This window comes from Onychomys torridus, chromosome 21 (genome assembly GCF_903995425.1).
Source record: "Onychomys torridus chromosome 21, mOncTor1.1, whole genome shotgun sequence".
NCBI classification, from domain to species: domain Eukaryota; kingdom Metazoa; phylum Chordata; class Mammalia; order Rodentia; family Cricetidae; genus Onychomys; species Onychomys torridus.
In genome coordinates this window covers 29,310,969-29,332,715 of record NC_050463.1, presented here as the reverse complement: position 1 = coordinate 29,332,715, position 21,747 = coordinate 29,310,969, and the positions used below count along the sequence as shown (strand labels likewise).

Sequence of the window (21,747 nt, the reverse complement as noted above, 5' to 3'; positions counted from 1 at the left end):
CGAGCACCTCTACCTGCTGACTCATTTCACCAGTCATAGAACGTGTTTAATCCACTAAAACAGAGCAGCTCTGTTCACTGAAGCAGGCAAGTAAATCACCAAATCTAACTAATTTGCACAGTCAACAATATATTATTTTATTCATATCAACTCCATTTATATATTTGTGTGTATATATTTGCTTTTAATACACTAGATTAATGTCTGAGAGAAATGTAAGTGGTCTTAACTGACAAATTCTATGTGATTGCCAAAGTCTATTCATGTCTTAATGGTTTAAAAGCACAGGGCAAACGACTCTAAATGAAGTCATCTGGAAAATGGCAGCTGTTAATACATGACATAAAGCTTTGCAGTGGAAACTTCAAAACCTCAACTACACAAGTTTCAAAATACCTACATCTTCCATAATCATTATCCAACCTAGAATAAGACTTAAGAATACAAGTACAGAATCACTTTGCTTATATATTAATTAGCCAATCTGTAACTAATTTTTAATGCTATATTGGTTTTCTCCTGACAAGCAGGGGACTTTTTCAGGGCAGCAACAATTTTTGGTACAAGCTTAAAGAAATATTAAAAGCTAAACTTAATATATACAATAGGATGCAAAGAAACAGTGTAATTCTAAACCAGTAAGTAGTAATACTAAGATGGAATTATAACTCTCTTCCAGAAATATGGATAGTCAAGATATAACTTTCCTATGCATGAGAATGGGCATAAAAAGTACCTAATCCTAGGCTCTGTCTCAATAATCATTGGCTTTATCATAGTATAAAAAGAATTACACTAATGATTCATCAAACATTGATGTAACTACAACTGGTGTACACATCATGAGAAGTTTAGTGCTCCTGAACAAAGGCTAGGACAGCTAGCCATAAACAGAATCTACTTTAATAAACTCCAGGATGAAAAGCTCCAACATACACTTTAGTAATAAAATCTCCAAGCACATTTGGAACAAGCATCATACTTATATACTGATACGAACTCTAAGAGAAGAAAATGAATTACATTTAAAGCATTGAATTCTAAGTAACTGGCCAAGAATCCCTTAATGAAGAGATAAAATACTACAGATGTAGAGAAGACACTACTAAAAAGGTGCTCAAAATAAAGATTAAACTCAATCTTGGCTCAATCATAAAGATTAACTGGAAAACATAACATGAAAAAGTGGAAGTCAAGAGATAAAGTGTGTTAAAATTTTAATTCTTTAAGTGTATTAAGTGCCTACTAGATAGAAACTAATTCCCATCCCATTAAACCCTCTGACAAATATGATGATTTAATGGCATGTCTTTATAAAGAGAAGATAGAGGGAATAGGAGCTTTTCTCAAGAGTGAAGCTCTCCAACACAGAAAAGTTATGAAATACATAAATAAAAGCATGAGGATAAGATTATAAAATGGGACATCCACTGACATAATAATGACAAACATGTCACATATACTTGATGATAAGTGTAAAATTACTGGTACTAAAATTCAAAAGAGACAAAAAATGCTAATTCAATGCTATGATCCAAAATCTAAGATGATGAAAAACAAAATGCTTCCCAAATATGCCTAGGTAACTTAACTATTCTCAAAAACCCTAGAAGACATGATTAGTGAGTCTAAAGCTCCCTAGGGCCCTGTAAACTTAAAAACTTGATTATTTACATAAACCTCATATGCAATGAAATGATTCAACACTTATTTCAGCTTCAAGTTAGAAAGAAATACTGGAAACACCAAAGCCTATCTATCTATCTATCCTTGAGTATGGAAATACTTCCTAATTTAGCAGTTTTAGCTAGATTTCTGCAGAATACATGCCAAGTTCCTATATTTAACATGTATTGAATTATCATTCTGATGACTTTCTAAGCAATGGAGAAAAACCTGTGATGTCACGTCCCAAGAGTCAATCTGAAACTGAACGGGTGATATCCAAAGAGCTGCAAATTCAGAACTTGGATAACTACCTTCCCACTTGTGGTAGATAAATAAATAAATGAATACATGAATGAATGAATGAATGAATGAATGAATGAAAATAAATAATAAATAAATAAATAATCTGCATTAAACAAAATAGCTATTGTTACAACACAGAAGTAAAACTTATTAAAATAGCAAACAAAAAGACTAACATATATTTTACAGACGTTTATAAATAAGAAGAAGCAAGCCTTTTTAATAATGACCACATAATTAATGAGCACATCATCAAGTATCAGAACTGTAATCCATTCATTTGAAGATAGATACACGTTAGGAAAAAGGAAATGTCTGAGTTTCCTAAAGAGAAATCAAGATAAAAATTTTAACAGTATAAATAATTCTATGCCAAAAACAAAACAACTCTTACCCTAAGGTAGCAGTGTTAAGAGTCAATGCATTAATAAGTGGCTACCTTACAGAGAATGCTATCAAACCTAATAAAGTAGACATGATATATATTCAAGAGAAAGAAGCATGACTTAGTAAATCCTAACAATTTCTCCTTTCAAAACAGTAGGAAGAAAATAAAGTAGCTGATATTCAAATTAAACAAAGTTATTAATAAAGTAATAAACTGAATGGCTGCGATGACATTTTCAGATTCTCCCTGCCAAATAATTTGCTGATGTCAGTAACGAAACATCCTAAATTAGCATAGTAAAAGGGTATACTCCCAAAAATTAGCATACTAAAAATACTACATACTACATATGGAAAATACATATAAATATGGCTAATATTTCAAGAAATCAAAAATTTACATGATCAGTGTCTTAAAATACATTGAGTTTGTCAGTATAAACACTGAAGTTACAAAATACTATTTACCAAAAAAAGAAAGCCAATAAAATCATAAGACTTTCAAATTCTACATATTCTATACCATAGTTATTTTCCCAACTATAACACTAATAAGACATAATTTTCCTATAAACATTTCTCTTTCTATGTTTTCATAATTAGTTTCCCATACATTCAACAAAAGTGAATACTTTTCAAAAAGAACAGGTATGTTCTTTTGCAACTTAAAAATAGCTCACTTCCTAACATTTTAACAGCAATATTAAGATTTTTCCAATTAAAAATCAAACCCAAATTTGATTAACTCAACAATTTTGCACAGATATAACTCAAACTCTTACAGGTTTTTTAGCCTAATGATTTTAAAAATGGATAGCTCTTTAATCAATACTTGACAACAGAAATGTCTTGGATTTGTTTCTGGAAGATTTTTGAGTATTTGTATGTGAATAAAATATTTTGGGGATGAGACCAAAGTCCAAAAACGAAATTCAATAATACTTCACATATGCTTTATCCATTTCATTGCCTTGGTGACTTTACATAATTCTTTTTAGTGTACCTTTAACTGTAACCTGTCACATGAGATCAGGTGTACACTTTTCACTTGTGGTATTAGTATACTCAAAATTACTAACATTTTTATATGCAAAAAGCCACTTGAGTTTATTGAGAGCTAACCATTATTTTTTATTCATATACTCTAAGAATTAGCTTATAAATCAAATATGGTAATAAAGATAAGACACATTTATGAGCCTTTTTGAAACTCTACATAGAAATATACTTCAACAAGTGCACCACAAAAATCAAACATTACTGCAAATACTAAGTTCAGACACACTAACATATAACAAATACCCAACTTATTTTGAAGTTCTATTCCATGCTTTTTTAAATAAAAGTTTCAAGTAAGGTTTTGGTAATCTGCCATCTAATGGAAGGAAATCTGGGGAGGTCTTAGAAATCAGCCTGGGCTTACTGGTTCTTTACATACAGCCAGTCATGTAATTAACAAAATGTTCCTTCCAGAACTAAACAGGAAAAGTTCTAAGAAGCCTGCCCATGATCTGTGTCAGCAGACCAGGGAGTTTACACAAACTCACCAATAGTCACAGTGAGAAAGATGCTGAAACTCTGAGGCTACAGCAGGGGAGGGCATGGACAGCTCTATTCTCAGGTCCCATGGGTGACTTCGGTGTAATGACAGGGTTGTTTAACTTTCCTCCTACCACAGGCAATCTCTTCTTGGCTGCAGCCTTACCATCATCAGTATGACAAGACTTCCCAAACTCACACCTCCCTGAGCTGCAACTAGTGAAGAGCCTGTTAGCAAAGGTTTTATTATATTATAATAGTTATTATAATATAATAAATATATATAATATTGCCTCTTGCTTATAAATATCTTAATTTGATCCATTTCTTCCCAACTCCACTGCCATCATCTCTAAATTATCATGTTTCCCCCTAAACACTGCCAAATGGCCTGCTGTTTGCTACACATGATCTTGTAGAATCTGCTTTCTGTACAACCAACAGAGTGAACTTCAAAACCATGTAAATTATATCAGTACACTCTGTACTTCACATCAACTTTACTGTCAATTACAATACAGAGATACAGATTATAATGGATGGATGGATGGATGGATGGATGGATGGATGGATGGATGGATAGATGGATGAGATAGTCACCAAACAAAATCAAGAAATGGTAAGTACACATAGGATAAGTAATAAAAATAGAAATAAGCCAGGCAAGCTGACACAACTGTTCATAGGAAGACTATAAGCAAGTAGGATGCACACATTTTTGGTTGTCCCCAACACCAATATATTTTGAGATTTGGTAGGCTCTAAAGATGCTGATATAGGAAAATTCCATACCCAAATAACTGTTTTCCACCCATAAGACTTTTGATATGTAATTCAGGTAGAACTTTTAATTACCTGTATCATTTTGACCTTGTATAACAAGAGGAAAACAGTTTTCCATGGTTTTAATAAAAAATGAATTTCCCATGGATGAAATCATCATCTAAAGTGAGGGACTATTATAGTTTATTTAAAAGTTTTATTTATTTACTAAGAATTATTCACCTTTGGGAGGGGGGGATCAAGTCACCCAGCAATGCCACATAGTAATTTAAGTAGCAAAGGCAATGGCCACGTAGGAGTCTGTGTTTACTGCTCTTTTACTGATACTGTGTATATATATACATGGATCTTACTACTTCATTGTGTCTTCTAACATAGCTGTTTCAGAACACTTTTTTTATTATAAATTACTTTCCTTTTATCTCACTGTCATATAACTGTGTTCATGTTTTTAAGATTATTATATTCATTCATTTTAAAAACACTTGAGATTTTAGGATCTAATCACTATTCTAGGCCCGTTGAATACATTAGAGAAAAATTACAGTGCTTGGCTGACAGAAAACAGGGTTCCTACAAGTTAAAAGGGAAGCAGACTAAGGTCGTCAGGGACCAAACGCCAAAAGGGTGGGTCAGTGAAGAATGAGAAACTGAACCAGGGGCCAGCAGACCCTGCTGGGAGGGTTAGGAGCTAGACAAGAAGCCAGGCATGGTGGGCATGCCTTTAATCCCAGTGCTGGGGAAATAAAAATCAGAAGCAGAAGCAGGTGGATCTTTGTGAGTTCAAGGCTAATCAAGGCTATACAGTTGACCCTGTTTGAGGTATGTAAGTGAAACACAAGTACAAAAGGAGAAGACAGACGCTGGGCACGTGGGGCACTATCAACCAACAGTCTGTCCACGGCAGAGGGAACTACGTGGGAGAAGGCTTGCAAAGCACATTGATCCCTTTAGGTTTTTCAATGTAAACACAAGGATTTTACTGAAATAGGACAATATTATAGATTTGGGCCAGAAGAATACCACAATATGATTTGAGTTTTCACAAATCTGTTGAGGGCCCAGCAGTGGTGGAACATGTCTTTAATCCAAGCACTCAGAAGGCAGAGGCAGGGGGATCTCTGTGAGTTTGAGGCCAGCCTGGTCTACAGAGCAAGTTTCAGGACAGCCAGGACTACAGAGAGAAACCTCCGGGGGGTGGAGGGGTCTGTTTGGGCTTTATTTTCAGCTATTTGAGATTGAAAATGGCGACAGCAGCTGAGAAAGTATAAGCCACCATCAAATGACTTTAAAAGTCTGTAAAAACAGACTCTTGTCAAGAGACAATTAGAAGTTAACTGTTGCCATGTTGAGCTTGGAAATTGTTTATATGACATTCCAGTGAAAATACTAAGCTAGTACCTGGTATATAAGGAGTATGAGAGGACAGTCCTGGATCAAGATATTTTTATTGGTTTTGTTACTAAAAATACTGTTTCATAAAATTAAATACAAATTGTTAGACATACACACAGCGCACACACACACACACACACACACACACACACACACACACAGAGTTTGGTGCTAAAGCACTTTTTGAGCCTGATGTTGAGGTGTTCTGGCATATGTCTGTCTATCAGGCTAAGGCAAGGAGGTCTGCAAATCTGAGGTCCGGATGGCCTATAAAATTAATTTTTGAGTAGTTCAATCAACAAGTGAAGACAATGCTAAGGAAAAGAAAATCTTCACGTGCACACCACTAATAGTTCCTATTTCACACAGACACGGTCATTTCTTCCTTATAGATATTTGTGGGGCAAAGGCACATACTAGAGCCTGTGCACGCTAAACATGTTGCTCTACTACTGAGCTACCAAACCCGAACCCCGAGACAGTCATTCCTAAACAAATAGAAGAAATGAAGAAGTGTGGAATGAAAATCGCATGAGTGACAATATTTTGAGAGTCAAAAACTCTAAGATTTAGTGATTTAATGCTACTGGGGATTATGGTCTCAACTTCCATCTTGATTTAGAATGCAAAGCTAAGTAAGAGTAGAGACACACTTCTTTTTTGTTTTGTTTTGTTTTGAGCTGAGGATCAAACCCAGGGCCTTGTGCTTGCTAGGCAAGTGCTCTACCACTGAGCTAAATCCCCAACCCAAGACACTTTTTATCACTGTTATATAAAGGATGACTACTATCCAAGGAGAGTATATGGAGTAGGAAGAAAAGGGGAAAGGCAGAGTCCTCCTCTGACTATGCTCTGTGGACCAGCTCATCCGAGCCAGATAACGCTCACTGTTCCTTTGTGTCAGTCAAACTGACAGAAAACATTCTTGCCAATTTTGACACGCCTCTGTTTCAATTTAGCTTCTAACTTAAATAATTCTTCTGAAACTACTCTTACAAAGTTCGTAACTTGGTATTCTTGTCCCCTGCTCGTTAAAAGCCTCTCATCACTCATTCTTAGTTCCCCTAAGCACAGCTCTTAATGGCTATCCTCACCACTCTGACCTAATTACCCCCCTTCCTCCCCTCCATTCTCCCCGGACAATGGCACTGACCACCTTCCTTTCTACCTGCCCTCCACACAACAATGAGTTTTAAATGTTTACCTCCAGCCAAGTACAGTAACTCATACCTAGAATCCCAGAAAACAAGAGGAATTCTCTGAGTTCAAGGTGAATCTGGGTTACATGGTACGTTTCCAGCCAGACAAAGCTACAGAGTTAGACCTACCTCTCAAATAATTTTTAAAGAAAACTAATGTTTTTAAATATTTATTTATTTTATGTATATGAGTGACCTGTCTTCATGCACATCAGAAGAGTGATTCAGATCCCATTACAGATGGTTGTGAGCCACCATGTGGTTGCTGGGAATTGAACTCAGGACCCGCTGAGTCATCTCTCCAGCCCCAAAGAAAAAAATGTTAATGTTTACCACCATCCAGACATACCTTTGTGCTCTAAACCAGAAATGTACAATTAAAATATAATGTAGGCCATATATGTAATTTTAAAAATTATATATATGTAATTAATTACCTTAGGCTTATGCATTCCACATACCCTGTCATCCCTAAATCCCTTTCAGGTCCTGGTCCCAGGTTACACTTTGAACAATTTAACAGGGAAAGGAAACTGAAAGTCTAAGCACTTAGGTAGTAGGGAGATTTATACCCCATAGATATTTCCAGAATAACTGTATAACTATCAATATTTTAAGAAAAGTAAGAATTGTATTTTTTTTTTTAATTTCACATTTAGAAAAACAAGATAAAATTCAATACTGGAAAGCCCAGTAGCCAAAAAAAAAAAAAAAAAAAAAAAAAAAAGTAATCTAAATATCTATAAAAAATAACAAAAGACAAAAGGAGAGAAAGGCAAATTATTTGTACTTATAAAAAGTAATTCAGTCTTCTTAAGGTACTTTCTGTAGTTACCTTTGTTGTAGAATATTATTTTAAGATGTGTTGTATTTGTTTGTGCTGTGGAGCATGTGTTTAGTGATGTAAAGATGTGTTGCATTCTTTTATGCTGCATTTGTTTAACTCTGTGAAGCTGTGTTACTGTGCCTGTCTAAACACCTGATGGTCTAATAAAGAGCTGAACGGCCAATACAGAGGCAGAAGAAAGGACAGGCATGGCTGGCAGGCAGAGAGAATAAATAGGAGAAATCTGAGAGGAAAAGAAGAAAGAGCAAGAGAACAAGGAGAGGAAGAAACAAGGGGCCAGCCACCCAGCCACACAGCCAGCCATGCAGTAAGAGTGAAAGTAAGATATACAGAAGTAAGAGAAGGCAAAAGCCCAGAGGCAAAAGGTTGATGGGTAAGTTAAGAAAAGCTGGCTTAAAACAAGCCAAGCTAAGGCCAGGCATTTATAATTAAGACTACGCCTCCATGTGTGATTTATTTGGGAGCTGGGTAGTGGACCCACAAAGGAATAAACAGCCCAAAGAGCAGGAATAAAAAAAACAAACCAACAACAACATTTTGGTGTTCCAACATGGGGCTAGAGTAAAAGAAAATCCAACAACATACCTTAGTAAACACAAGCTAAAGACCACAGACATTTCAAGTTCAAACTGAATATGAGAAATGAGAATTGAAAATACAATTCAATACATAACAAGACTTAAAGGAGGTTTTATAGAAAAACACCAAAACTCAAAATTACAACATTTTTAAGTTATTAATTTAACTAAAGTTAAATTCACTTTAGGAAGTTTTTGAAAAATCTGGAATATGGTATTAATTCCTAACTAAATATTTCTGGAACTTTAAAAACTTAAAAACATTAAAACGATGTAGTTGTAAAAATTCCTACAGTACAGCAGACAAGATTTAAGTATGCTAAATTACTAAAACCTGTCATCATAAACTTGTGTCATCAGACTCGGAACACAGCTTAGCAGGAGAACACTTGTCCTCTATGTACAAAGCCCTGAATTTAATACACAGCAAAACAAAAATATAAAATGGAAGAGCTATAATGTCATTACTTCCAGAAGGTAAAAGGTGATAACTGAAAAACTGGTGTTTCAATTAGACATTTATGATTTTAGGTTATATACTTTATCAAGTAGTTCATAAAATCTTCAGCATCACATGAATAAATCTGGCCTATTAAGAAACCATATCTAAAAATTAAACACTAAGTTATTTAATAAATTTCAAAGAATAGTAACATAGTTCAGAAAGACTCAAAACAAGTTACTTCAGATGGCCATCAAGGAATTATAGCTACGTATCCCACCATCTCCTACCACTGCAGCTTAACAGAAGTGATAGCATTAACATGCCGCTGCCCCTTAAACCAAATACTTCTCCAAAAATATACTTAAAATCTCTATCTAAGTGCTCTTAAATATTCTCACTAATTAAAAAGAGGTATGATAAAGGAAAGTTCTTAGAGGAATTATCCACTCAAGGACACACTGCAGTTTGTACTTTTAATTCAAGAAAGGGAAAGAACTGTTAGCCCATTGTATATTTTAACATAGTCAATCTCAAATCACTAATCTAGAATTAAAAGATTTTTAGAGCATTAAAACCCCACACCTGAAAGACTTACCATTTTATCTAGATGTTCAATGGATCTATAAATCTCCCCCTGGGATTCATCATAGTAACTGTAACGGAACCTTTGACCTTGAAACAAATATCATGTACAAAATAAAATAGGGAAAAATTAGAAGCTAAAAAGAAAGCAAGCGCTTACCAAATAATTTCAGTTCTCACAAAAGGCAAAGCACAGCTTAAGCCTCTGCAAGAGTCAGTTCCCAAGAGCCCTCAACATAAAGGTAAGAGGCATATTTGGGAAAGTAATAAAGAAATGACACATCACCAGAATTTTAAGATATTAAAAACTATTTCATACTGCAGAAACTTTTAAATCACCAGCAATACAAGAATAAGGATACTAAGAGCTTAAAGTTAGAAGCATTGTTAAACATTCTCTCAGCCTATAATTGACGGTAAACCCCAAGACTACAACTCAAGAAAACTTCAAGAACCTATCTCAGTGAGTTTATCACTGCTGAGCCCTCTGACAGAAGCCAATGTATGTGTCAGCCATACTTGAAGCTTGGGCGATTTTTACGGCCATTATTCTTTAAGGAAAAGGACTGATACACATGCCTTATGCTACGTGAACAGAACTCACAAAAAGAATGAACCAACCGTCCTACACTGACATGAAATCCCGGCTCAGAGGACAAGCACAAAATAGTCAATGTTCAGCTGCTCTTCAAATAGCAGAGATTACAAAGAAATTATTTTAAAAAGAAAGAAAAAGAAAACAAAGATTCAGGAAATACATTGCTTCCTTATGTGGTAATATCCAAAACTAATTACAGATTGACTATGGTAGATTTGAGAATACCTCCAATGTAGCTTTCAGCAATGCTCTTCTTCTTTACTTTTATGTTTCCTTTTTAAATTTTAATTGTTGTTATGTATGTGGGTGTTTGCATGCGTATCTGTTTACCACATACATGCCTGGTGCTTGTAGAGGCCAGAAGAGGGTGTGACTGGAGTTACAGTTGGGTATAAGCCATCAACTGGGTGCTGGGAACTGAACCTGGGTCCTCTGGAAGAGTAGCCAGTACTCTTAACTACTGAGCCATTTCTCAGTCCATATTTTCCTAATGTTTAAAGCTTTGCCAAAATGTGTTTCTAATGGTGTCAGATATACTCATCATGTCTACAAAGTCCAACTTCTAGCCTCACAACTGAGAAAGCAGATTCCATTGGAATTTTATATTTTTAAGTTTCCTGTTCATCTTATTGAAAACACTATCATACATATAATGATCAGTGCAAAATTATAAAACTCTCTTTGATACCTTCTTAAAAAACATACCATGTATGTCAGTATTCCACCTGTTGGTGCTAATCTCTTTTTTCACGTTTACTTTCCTAAAATGCACCACATTTCTTAATTTTCTTATTTAACTATTTTATCTCCTAATGACACTCAATATAATAACTATTAACTTCCCACAGAGCTATTACTAAAGTTCTCTTATAGCTGGTATCCTAGAGTTGAGCAGGCTGTGAACTAGAGTCTGTTCTCTGAATTTAACGACAAAGGTGACAGCACGCGGCCAGACATGGTATATTTCAATGTACATGCATGTCCAAGTGCACACACATGCGGCATTGAGTGATAGGTGATCACTGTTGTCTCTATGAATCCTTCCAGTTCAGAGACTGTAGTAGATCTCATACCATGCATGTCTGGCCACATGCCGTCATCTTTGTCGTTATATCAGGATAGCCTGCAATGTCAGCTCTCTCCATCTATCTTGTGGGTCCCAAAGATCACCTTCAGAGTTCAGGCTTACAGGCAAGCACTTCTGCTCAGAAGCTCATCTTGCTAGCCCTCAACACCTTTGAATTAAATAATGCAGCATGTTTTTCTTTCTAACCTGGTTTTTCTTCAGAAAAGGTGTATTACACACAGTTTTGAGGACTGTCCGACCATAAGGACTGTACAATTGACCCCACTGTCCATACTTGCCAGGTAGTTGTAAGAAGATTATATAAAGGCAAATCTACATCTCAATCAGCCTAGCCTACTGACACAACTCACTGGTACTATATTCATGTCTATTTCAAAGTTCTTTTGATAAACTGCCCATCTCCTGCAAAACAATTAAATGAACACCTTAAACAAGGAAATTCTGCTTCCTTGACACTATTCTAAAAATAACATTCTAGAAGAAATCAAGTACTCTGTCTCGATTCTTTTTAAACTGGACTATTTCAGGCTTATACAACTGTATTCTCTTTTCCCTGCTTCTGGAAACAGCTGCTCCTTTTAGCTACTATCTGTAAACCTTATTCCTATAAAAGGCTGCTATTCCTGGGTTTTCATGACAGTTATTTGCTAATCAAAAGTCCTTGCTCACTTCCAAGTGAGGAGTTGTTTTCAAATAACAACCTTGCCAGGAGAGCAAGAAAAGGGTCTAACAGTGTGTTTATGTGGTGTTATACCATACAGATGACCTTCCAGCTAACTTTAAAGTATTTCTGAAGAAAGGCACAGATGTTTGAAATACTTTAAAATATTGGAATCATCATGTAATTTAATGCAAATGTGAATATACATAGGAAATCAATTGGAACAAATGTTTAGTATTTTGCTACCTGTTATTTTTTGTGACCAACTCACATTTAGTAGTATAAAAGTTAAAAGATAAAGATGAATAGCTCATAGCAATAAAGAAATTAAATTTTCAGTACATGCAGGTACTGAATATTTTACTCATTAACAGCTTATGTTTTCATGATAATTTTTAAGTTGTACAAGTATTTTCAAATTATTTAAACAACCCATTCTAGTCAATACAGAGACACTGCATCTAATCTGAAGTAAATAGTTGATTTCATCTTACTGTAGCCTGGATATGTATGTATGTATGCATGCACACATGCATGTGCACACATACACAAATATGAAAGTCAAATGCTGCTTGGAAACTGAGTCAAGATGCTTCTTATTTAAATTTATTTCTCAACATTCCATTCATTAATAAAGGAAATGATAGTACTAGCATAATATACTGATCAAAAATGTACCTTTAGTTTTGAATTGTTCATTTAAAATACATTCTGATTGCATGATTCTCATGAGAAAATATTTTATTCTGTAAGTTGTTATATTTCTGACTTTGAGGGCAATCATGAAGCTGACTATGCACAAACAGCTGTCTCCGTAACTGGAGGACGGGAATTGTACACTCTTTTCTAAGTATGAATAAAGCATATCACATAGTAGAGAAAATTACTTACCTGAAACTTATCCTTTCAGAAGGTACACTGGGAAAATGGATTCTTTGAGCCCCTGTTTCAACTTCAAGTATGAGCTTTCTAGCTTTAAGAGCCATGGACACCACCCTAGGGGCGGGACAAGCTCTGGAACTCCCTAGTGAGTATGTCAGTGGTTTCTTCAGGTGCCTTCCCTCAGTTCTTTTCAAATTCAAAAGATGAGAGGAAAAATAACCCAAGGAAAAAAATCCTGTAAAGCAGAAACCTTACTCTTTGAGGGAAGGAGGGTAGCTCATTTGTGAATCCATTCCAGAGCACGCTTTCTGAGAAAAAGAAATACAGGTAAGTAATTTTCCCATCTCCAAAGGTGACTGGTGATTGATTAATGAGTGGATTCACAGAGTGTGGAGAGGAAGCTCCAAGGATGTCTGTTTAACACACAACAATCAACCAATGAGGACAGACAACGATGGATGGCACAAGAACCAACACTATGCTTGAAGGATCTCAAAACAAAAAGAAACAAATTAAAACACCTCAACAGTAAGCTACACACTAGCCTGCTGAAATAAGCAATTACCTAATAATGTTACTCTACAAAACCCCCAACGTTATCAGTCAGTAGAAAACCCTTCAGATATATGACCAATAGAATCTGTTCTGTGTACATTTACTCTGCACTTTGTTAATGGTGAGCCATTTTTCAAATGTTTGAACCCTTCCACAAATCCAGTAGATTAGCAGGCCTTTCTACAAGGAGGTCCTAACCCTGGAACACCTGTAACTGAAGTCACAGTCAAAGAAAAAATGTATTTCACAAAGAAAATACTATCTGTGTTCTATCAGATAAGATCATTCTTTCTAACAACTAGATGCCATCTATCATCTGTTCATCCTGAATTCTGTTACAATGCAAAACAAAGTATCAGTCTTATCCCAACACTGCAACAGGCCAAAACCCTAAACCTGGGATGAAGAAGTACAAAGACCTGAGAAGACAAATGTGCAGGCTTGGATAAGATACATTTTAGGAATCAAATAACATACTCAAACCAACTTCAGACTTTAGAAAGTGGGGATATCCTTGCAATAAGAAACTTAACAGGAAAAGGAGTGTATATGAATCACTTAATGAACAGCACAGAAGAAATCTGAACATAGTATAAACTTTATAAATGCTTGGGGTAAGGTTACTTTGAATAAGGAGCTCAAGCTTCGAGAAAAGAAAAGAAGTGATATAATCTAAGCAAATTTTAAATTGCTAAAGAGACTGCACTAGTCTATATTCATATTTTAACAAAATAATGTCATAAACATTGACTTAGTGAATGTATTGGAACTGATTTGTAAAACCCCCATAAAGGCAAATTAATAATTACTTCACTTCCAATTTGTTAGGTCTAATTTTGTTTAAAAACTTGTTAATAGTTTACTAAAATTTATGCTAATGAAAGCTATCAATCTAAACTTGGAAACACAAATTTCTATAAGGACATAAATAAATAATAACAGTATATATGGAGAATATCAGAATTGAAACTTAGGAAACAAAATAAAAATTTACTAATTAGATCATTGAAAGAAGTCCAGACAAGTTTCTCCTACACTGAATCATCCTCCAGGATGTAGAACTTGGTAAGTATATTAAGTATTAATAGAACTTGGTAAACATTTAAGATTTAAAAAAATCAAAAGCTAATAGGTAAGGTGAAAGAGGATTATTATTATTATTCCATACTCTGGGGCTGCTACATTTGTCTTATGTCTAAGATGATGACAAGATTCAAAGCAGGGACTGAAATGCAGTTCTGTTTTAGGGAACTCCCCTGAGGGGACACAAAGAGCGAGCTGGGTGACAGAGCACAGTTCCTGTCCTCCACCCCAGGCCTTACCTCATTCCCAAAGAATCCCAAACATTCTATTCTCTCCACTTTTTTCCCTCTGGTGTCTCTCTAAAGATGAATGCCTATTTTTATAGAAAGAATTCATTTTTATGAAGGGACACTGGCTGAAAGCGAGGAGACTACACTTCCAGTTTGTCAGTCAGCTTCCCAAGCATCTCTTAGGATCATACTTTTCACCATTTCCACAAAAGCTGGACAGCAAAACAAAGAGAACAAATACTAGGAAGAACAAGGTAGTCACTACCAGTAGCCTAATTCAATAAAAACAAAGGCCCACTATGTATATCTATCTGTAACCAAGTAATACCATAAACCAGTAATTTTAGTTCAAATTACTTCAGCTACTTAGAATTATAAAGAGTCTAAAGCAATGAAATGTTTACGGCCTATGTACTGAAGAACTCAATCATTCCTGGGAAAATATTGACAATTCACTCATTATGACTGCTTTTATATGGTTTAAAAACAACATGTCCCATACCTTTACAAGTAGAAAAAAAAAAAGCATGGTGCAGTGGTACATGCCTGTGACCCACTTAGGGAGGCTGAAGCAGAAGGATGCAAATTCAAGGTCAGCCTGGGATGGCAAGATTCTACAAGAGGGGGAAAAAGGAGAAGGAAAAAGAAACAAAATATCAACCTTTATAAATAGCTGAACTGTTGACATGGAATATAAATTTGAAAAACATGAATTTGATTCCTTAAATGGCATAACTTATAGTTGGCTAATGATTCACCTTAATAAGCATGCAAAACAGAAAGTGTTATGCTTTACAATGTGACAATTACTATTTCCTGTGATGCCAATTTTCAAATATTATCCACGTCACACCTGACACTGTCTGCCATACTACTGCTCAAATTACCCAGAAGGAATTAGTTAGTGCCTTATGTAAGTCAAGTGAGCACTTAATGACACTCAGTAATGATTGTGCAGCTACCTATGGAACGCTGGGAAGGCTCCATCGCTTAACCACTGAATGTAAACACACAGGCCTGGATGGTCTTTACTGCTAGCCATTTACCAGAAAATTTTGAGGGTTTTTCTTTTTTCAATTATCACCTGGAAATCCTATTACAACTTAAATATTAACTTTTTTAGAAACTGAGGAAAAACAGCCTGTAACTTTCTAAAAATCTAGGTTAGCTGTAAAAAATTTATTTTTCTCTCTCAACTGTAGAGTAAGTTATGTTTGCATTAAGAGTTCTTTATTAACCAGGCAGTGGTAGCACACTCCTTTAATCCCAGCACTCAGGAGGCAGAGGCAGGTGGATCTCTGAGTTTGTGGCCAGCTTGGTCCACATAGTGAATTCCAAGCCATTCAGGGGTACAAGGCAAGGCCCTGTTTCAAAACAACAATAACAAAATCAACAGCCAGGCCTTGGTGGCACACACACGTCTTTAATCCCAGCACTCAGAGACAGAGGCAGGCAGATTCTGAGTTTGAAGCCAGCCTGGTCTACAAAGGGAGTTCCAGGACAGCTGGGGCTACACAGAGAAACCCTGTCTTGTAAAAGTAAATAATAATAATAATAATAATAATAATAATAATAATAATAATCCTTTATTAGTGAGGTAAAAAGGATGATGATTCACACACATGTAAAACAGGAATATTACACCTATTCCCAGGCATGACGCCTCAATCCTGCAATCCCAGCACCCAGGAGAAAGATGCAGGAAGACTGTGAGTTTGAGGCTGGCCTGGATAACACAGTGAAAGCTTCTCATAAAACCAACAAAAAAACCCACATTTGGGCTGGAGAGATAGCTCAGCAGTTAAGAGTACTGGCTACTCCTCCAAAGGTCCTGAGTTCAATTCCCAGCAACCACATGGTGGCTCACAACCATCTGTAATGAGATCTGGGGCCCTCTTCTGGCACACAGGAGTGCATGCAGGCAAAACACTGTATATATAATAAATACATTAAAAAAAAAAAAAAAGCTTCAAAACTCCCCAATTGGTGCAGGTTTACGTTGCGGTTGCCTATGTTGCCTACTAGAAAGAGCAATCCGGAGAGCATCAAGAGAACAGTATCAAGTGATTCATAAGAGCCTTCAAAAACAAAAAAGGAAAAAACATTTGCTTCAAAATGTTTTTCCCAAAACATGAGCATGTCTTGTTCCTGAGAGAAACTCACACACTGAGAAAGGGAGCTCTTCTTCCTAACAGTACTCCTTACATCAAGATGACTATGACTAACTTCTCATTCCTGAGACAGGAATTCCCTTCTAAGCCTCTATGTGGGTCCTAGAATCTAAGAAATATAGTGACATAAATAAAAAATTATTTCTGCTAGAAAGAATAATGCAAACTAAACAGCTGAATGAGTTACTGAAGAACCCAGGAAAAGTCTTTAGAAGGAAGCTCAGCTACCATACACACTAACAGTGGGTTTCTAACCTCAGCACTATAGATACTTTGGACCTTCATTGGACAGAGGCAGGGGATTCATCTGTGTACACTAAAATATTTAGAAACTTCCCTGAACCTACTCATTTGATAGCAGAAGCTTCATCATCCTTCAAATCACTTCCCAGATGTGATAATGACATCTAAAAAGATTTCCTGCTATTCTCCAACTTCCCCTAGGAGGAAAATCACACTCATGGAGAACTAGTGTCAACAGTGCTAGTAATAATTTACATACTCTACTATCTCTACCACGGAAGACAGTCAAGTGGAAAGTACAACCTCAGAGGTCTACTCAGAGAAGAATGCCAAGAGAACCCAAGCAAGGCAGGTAAATGCTGACTCAATTCTCACAAGAGAAAGCAAAGGGCTCCCTACACAACTCACGGAGGATGTATTCTGGCATTCTGGTATTTTAATCTTTAAAAGTATGGTTTTATGTTTCCTTATAATAAAAGCAGAAGAGAAAGAACCTATTAGGTATGACTTAAAACAGTGAAGAAATGAGCCAAAGAGATGTCCTAAAATGAATGGAACTAAAGAAATATTCTGAGACACAAGTGAAAGCAAACAGCAGTCAAAGAATGCAAAATCAGTTTCCTAGAAGAAGATAGATAGCCACAATGTATCACTTCTTTATAATCTAGTCTTCACTGTAAAGTATCATTCCTCTTAGTTTACAATATCATAAAATCCACTTGAAGATCACAGTGCTAATAGCCTGTATGTTCTAATATTAGAGGGCAACTCAAAAAACTTACTGAAATTGCAGACAAAAAATATTCACCAAAAGGAAAGAGAAAGGCTAATTACAAAAAGGAAATCTGAGAAGGACCAGTATAGCACACAGTACTCTTCTACATTGTGAAGAATTTGCTCCAGCCACCAAACCTGACCTCCAAGACCCTACACTATACATATGTACACAAATATGGGGCTAACAGTTTTTAACTCCCACTAACAGAAGTATTCAAAAGCAAGGATGCCCTCACAGTGTGAATCCAACTGTACCAGTCGCCTTTGGAAATGTGCCTATATCCTCTGCTCATCCTTTTTAAATGACCAAAAGGCTGTTTAATTCATTTTTAAACATGGCTGCTACAAATACAACTTTGCAAAAAGTGATAAAGAATTGAGAATCAGAGCTTGGACTGGAAAGAACCCTTTAAGCACAAATACACAGCATCTAGCATATGTTAAAATCTAGGACTTACCCCAGTGGCAGAAATCAGAGGAGACCACAAAGAGATTACTAGGATCCGCTAGATATTTACTGAAGAGTTTTCCGAATTCCTGTTCTTTTGACTCACTCAGAGCTCCAACCAGTACAGGAATAATGGTAAACTCATCTTTATGGCTTAAAGAAAACAGAAAAAATAAAAATAAAAATAAAAGTCATTTAAGCTGTTTAAAGTTGAATATTTTTCCAATTGTGTTGGCATTAAAAAGTGGAACATTTATTAACAGTGATAATGATAACAGACATATTTGATTGTTGAATTCTAAAAATCAACAAAAGAAATTTTGAAGGAAGCTGATTTAAAAACAAGTACAAAATACTAAAAGTATCTATTTAAGTTACCAAAATGTGCACTGCTTTAAGTAAACAAAGCTATTGTACTGCCAGGTATAAAATATGTTCAAGAGTAAGTCCATCAGGCCATCCCCAACTATTCATGAAGGCTAGAATCACTTACTCAGTCCTGCCATTTTCAGAGCAACAAATCATCTACTTCAAATTGATTCTGTAAATATACACCATTTCTGGCACCTATTCTATAAACCTGCAAAGCATGACCTACAGAACTTGAACTTGGCTCCTATGAGATTCATCGATTGCTAACCCTAACAGTCAAATACATGCCAGCCTCAATACAACTCAAATTTCATTGACGTCAAGATAACAAAAGGATATATTCATTTCTAGTACACCCCCCAAAAGACACACCCACCCACCCACATCATTTATGGTATATCCAGTTCCTTTTGACTGACAAATTTATGGAAAGAAACAAAACAGATTAATAACTATGATTTAAGTGACTATGATAAGTAACTATAATTTACTGCATTTTACAAAATATTTTAAATTGTTCACTATAACGTAATTTTAATAGTGTATGTATATATATATATATATATACACATATATATATTCAGTATTTATGTATCAATGATCCTAAGAGTTTTAGAAGCATGAATTATGTTTGTCTAAACTTGTTTTAAATAGGACTTTTAAATTCAGCATCTTAATAACTATTTTTAATGTTAATAACCTGACACCGGACAAACAGACTTCATAAAAGGGTTTGTTTTGTTTTTAACACTAAGTTTAAGTAATCACAAAATAAATGTTGGCTAAGCTATATACCACTACTTCAGGGCACCCAAACACCTCCCCCATAACAGCCCCCTTACCCTTGTCAACTGCGAAATAAACAGATCATACAGACCTCCAGTCCCTCTGCAATGCAGGGGCTTCTTGGGCAGAATCTGCATCTATGGTGTAAGGAAAAAAAGAAGAAGCTGGCAGAGGGAGCTGCCATGGGACATCTCATTCTCTGATTCTTACTAGTTTGCTAAGTAACTACACAGAGCAAACAAGGTCTTTTTCTTTAATCAGGTTAATTATTAATTGAAAGAATTTTGGCTTCTAATAAAAATTTTTGGTAACTGCCATGAATTATTCTAACCTCAAAAATTACCTCCAAAAATAACTACACGAAGATCAAAGAGATTGCAAACAATTAAGAAATGGCAGGGAAGCAGTTGTTGTGCAGATCATAAGCAGCAAGGCAGAGCCAGAGAGGCGGGTTGAAGGGCCACTCTGGTGGCACTTCAGATGACTGCCCTCATCTTTAGAAGGGTCACACCTAGAAAAGCTATTTGATCAAAGTTGTCACGTGAAGCATACAGTCAGAAAGTGTCAACTACAGAAGGCTTGCTCTACAGAAACAACAAATCTACTCTTCACAGACCCACCAAACCTTCAAATAATCTCAATGAGTTTATAAATCTATCTCTACAAAGAAAAAAGTCCAGTCCTCCACAGAAACCAAGGGAGTGAATCATGGCTCATCATTTCAGCCTTTCTTGCCATTTTTAAAATTGTACTGTTTCTCTGTCTCCATGAGCATGAATTAGAAAAAAAGAACACTTGACTTTGAAGAATAAGTACTAGGACTGGAGAGATGGCTCAGCAGTTAAGAACACTGGCTGCTCTTCCAGGGGACCCAGGTTCAATTTCCAGCACCCACATGGCAGCTCACAACTCCAAAATCTCACACAGACCTACATGCAGGCAAAACACCAATACACATAAAATAAAAATCAAGCCAGGCGGTGGTGGCGCACACCTGTAATCCTAGCACTCAGGAGGCAGAGCCAGGTGGATCTCTGTGAGTTCGAGGTCTGCCTGGGCTACCAAGTGAGTCCCAGGAAAGGCTCAAAGCTACACAAAGAAACCATGTCTTGAAAAACCAAAAAATAAATAAAAATAAAAATAAAAATCTATTATAAAAAAAGAAAAATAAGTACTTTTGGATCTTAAAGGATCTTAAAATTCAAGTTCTGAAGTTGGATTTTCCAGTAAAGTATAAATATGCCCACTGAAAAAATTATAAAACTGGATAAAGCTTTTAAACAACAATTTTTGTGCACTTAAGTCAACTAAAAAGGAAGAAAACAGCCTTCATGACACATAACAACTTCCTGTTAAGATCAGTAGGCCATCTCCATCCCTGCCCAGTGTCTCAGCTAGAGAAGACCCACCACAGCAGAAAGCTGCAGGCTGCTAAGTGCAAACTAGAGAATCTCACATGTTCCTCAGCCTGAAGTCAGGGGAGCACACCAAAGCCTACAGATTAGCTACAAACTTAATAGGAAGACCCTAGATAGGGGAGGGCCACACACTTGATAAAATTGTCCTAAAATCCTAAGGAATGGGACTTTCATCCTCCACATACCTTTGGCTGACCCAAAAGATCCCAAGGTCACTAAAAATCCAGAGCCTCTGAGTATGAGAGAGAAGTACCAGGACATTTGAGGTGAAGTTAATCACACATGCCATGCCTACAATGCTGGGGAGTGGCTCAGCTGAACAGTGCTCACACGAGAAGACATAAGACAACTCAAGAGAAAGTCGGAGGGGAAGTAGAAACACACTAAGCTTGTTTGACTATGCTCCTCAATAGACAGTGAAAGCATCCTGGGCTCATGATGTTTAACCTATAAGCAATCATTTGCTAAATACTAAACTACTATCACAGATAAAGTCCTTGAAAGCCGAGTGAAAACATAAAAATATTAATTTCTTGAAATAACAGCGGGAAAATAGATTCTGCAGCTGGAATGCATACAAAATGCTAAACAATAAAGCCGGCATGGAGAAAATGAATAAAACCAGAATTACTACAAGAGTACGTAAAATGTACAGCTCCAGAAAAAAATATAATCTATGTTTAAAAAAAACTACCAAACTATGACACTCC

At 36.0% G+C, this 21,747-nt stretch overlaps 1 protein-coding gene across 3 annotated transcripts in view; it reads right to left on the bottom strand.

Annotated features, from left to right (window-relative positions):
• Memo1 (mediator of cell motility 1) overlaps positions 1–21,747 on the bottom strand; it is a 93,871-nt gene that overhangs the window by 4,089 nt on the left and 68,035 nt on the right. For 2 of the 3 annotated variants that reach the window (XM_036170814.1, XM_036170816.1), the window contains 2 exons: positions 18,472–18,614; positions 9,740–9,816 (listed from right to left, as the gene is read on the bottom strand). In XM_036170814.1, the coding sequence (XP_036026707.1) occupies positions 9,740–9,816; positions 18,472–18,614 (220 nt within the window). Of the gene's footprint in view, positions 1–9,739; positions 9,817–18,471; positions 18,615–19,710; positions 19,757–21,747 lie in introns of all 3 variants that reach the window. The other variant, XM_036170815.1, reaches the window with a different exon arrangement.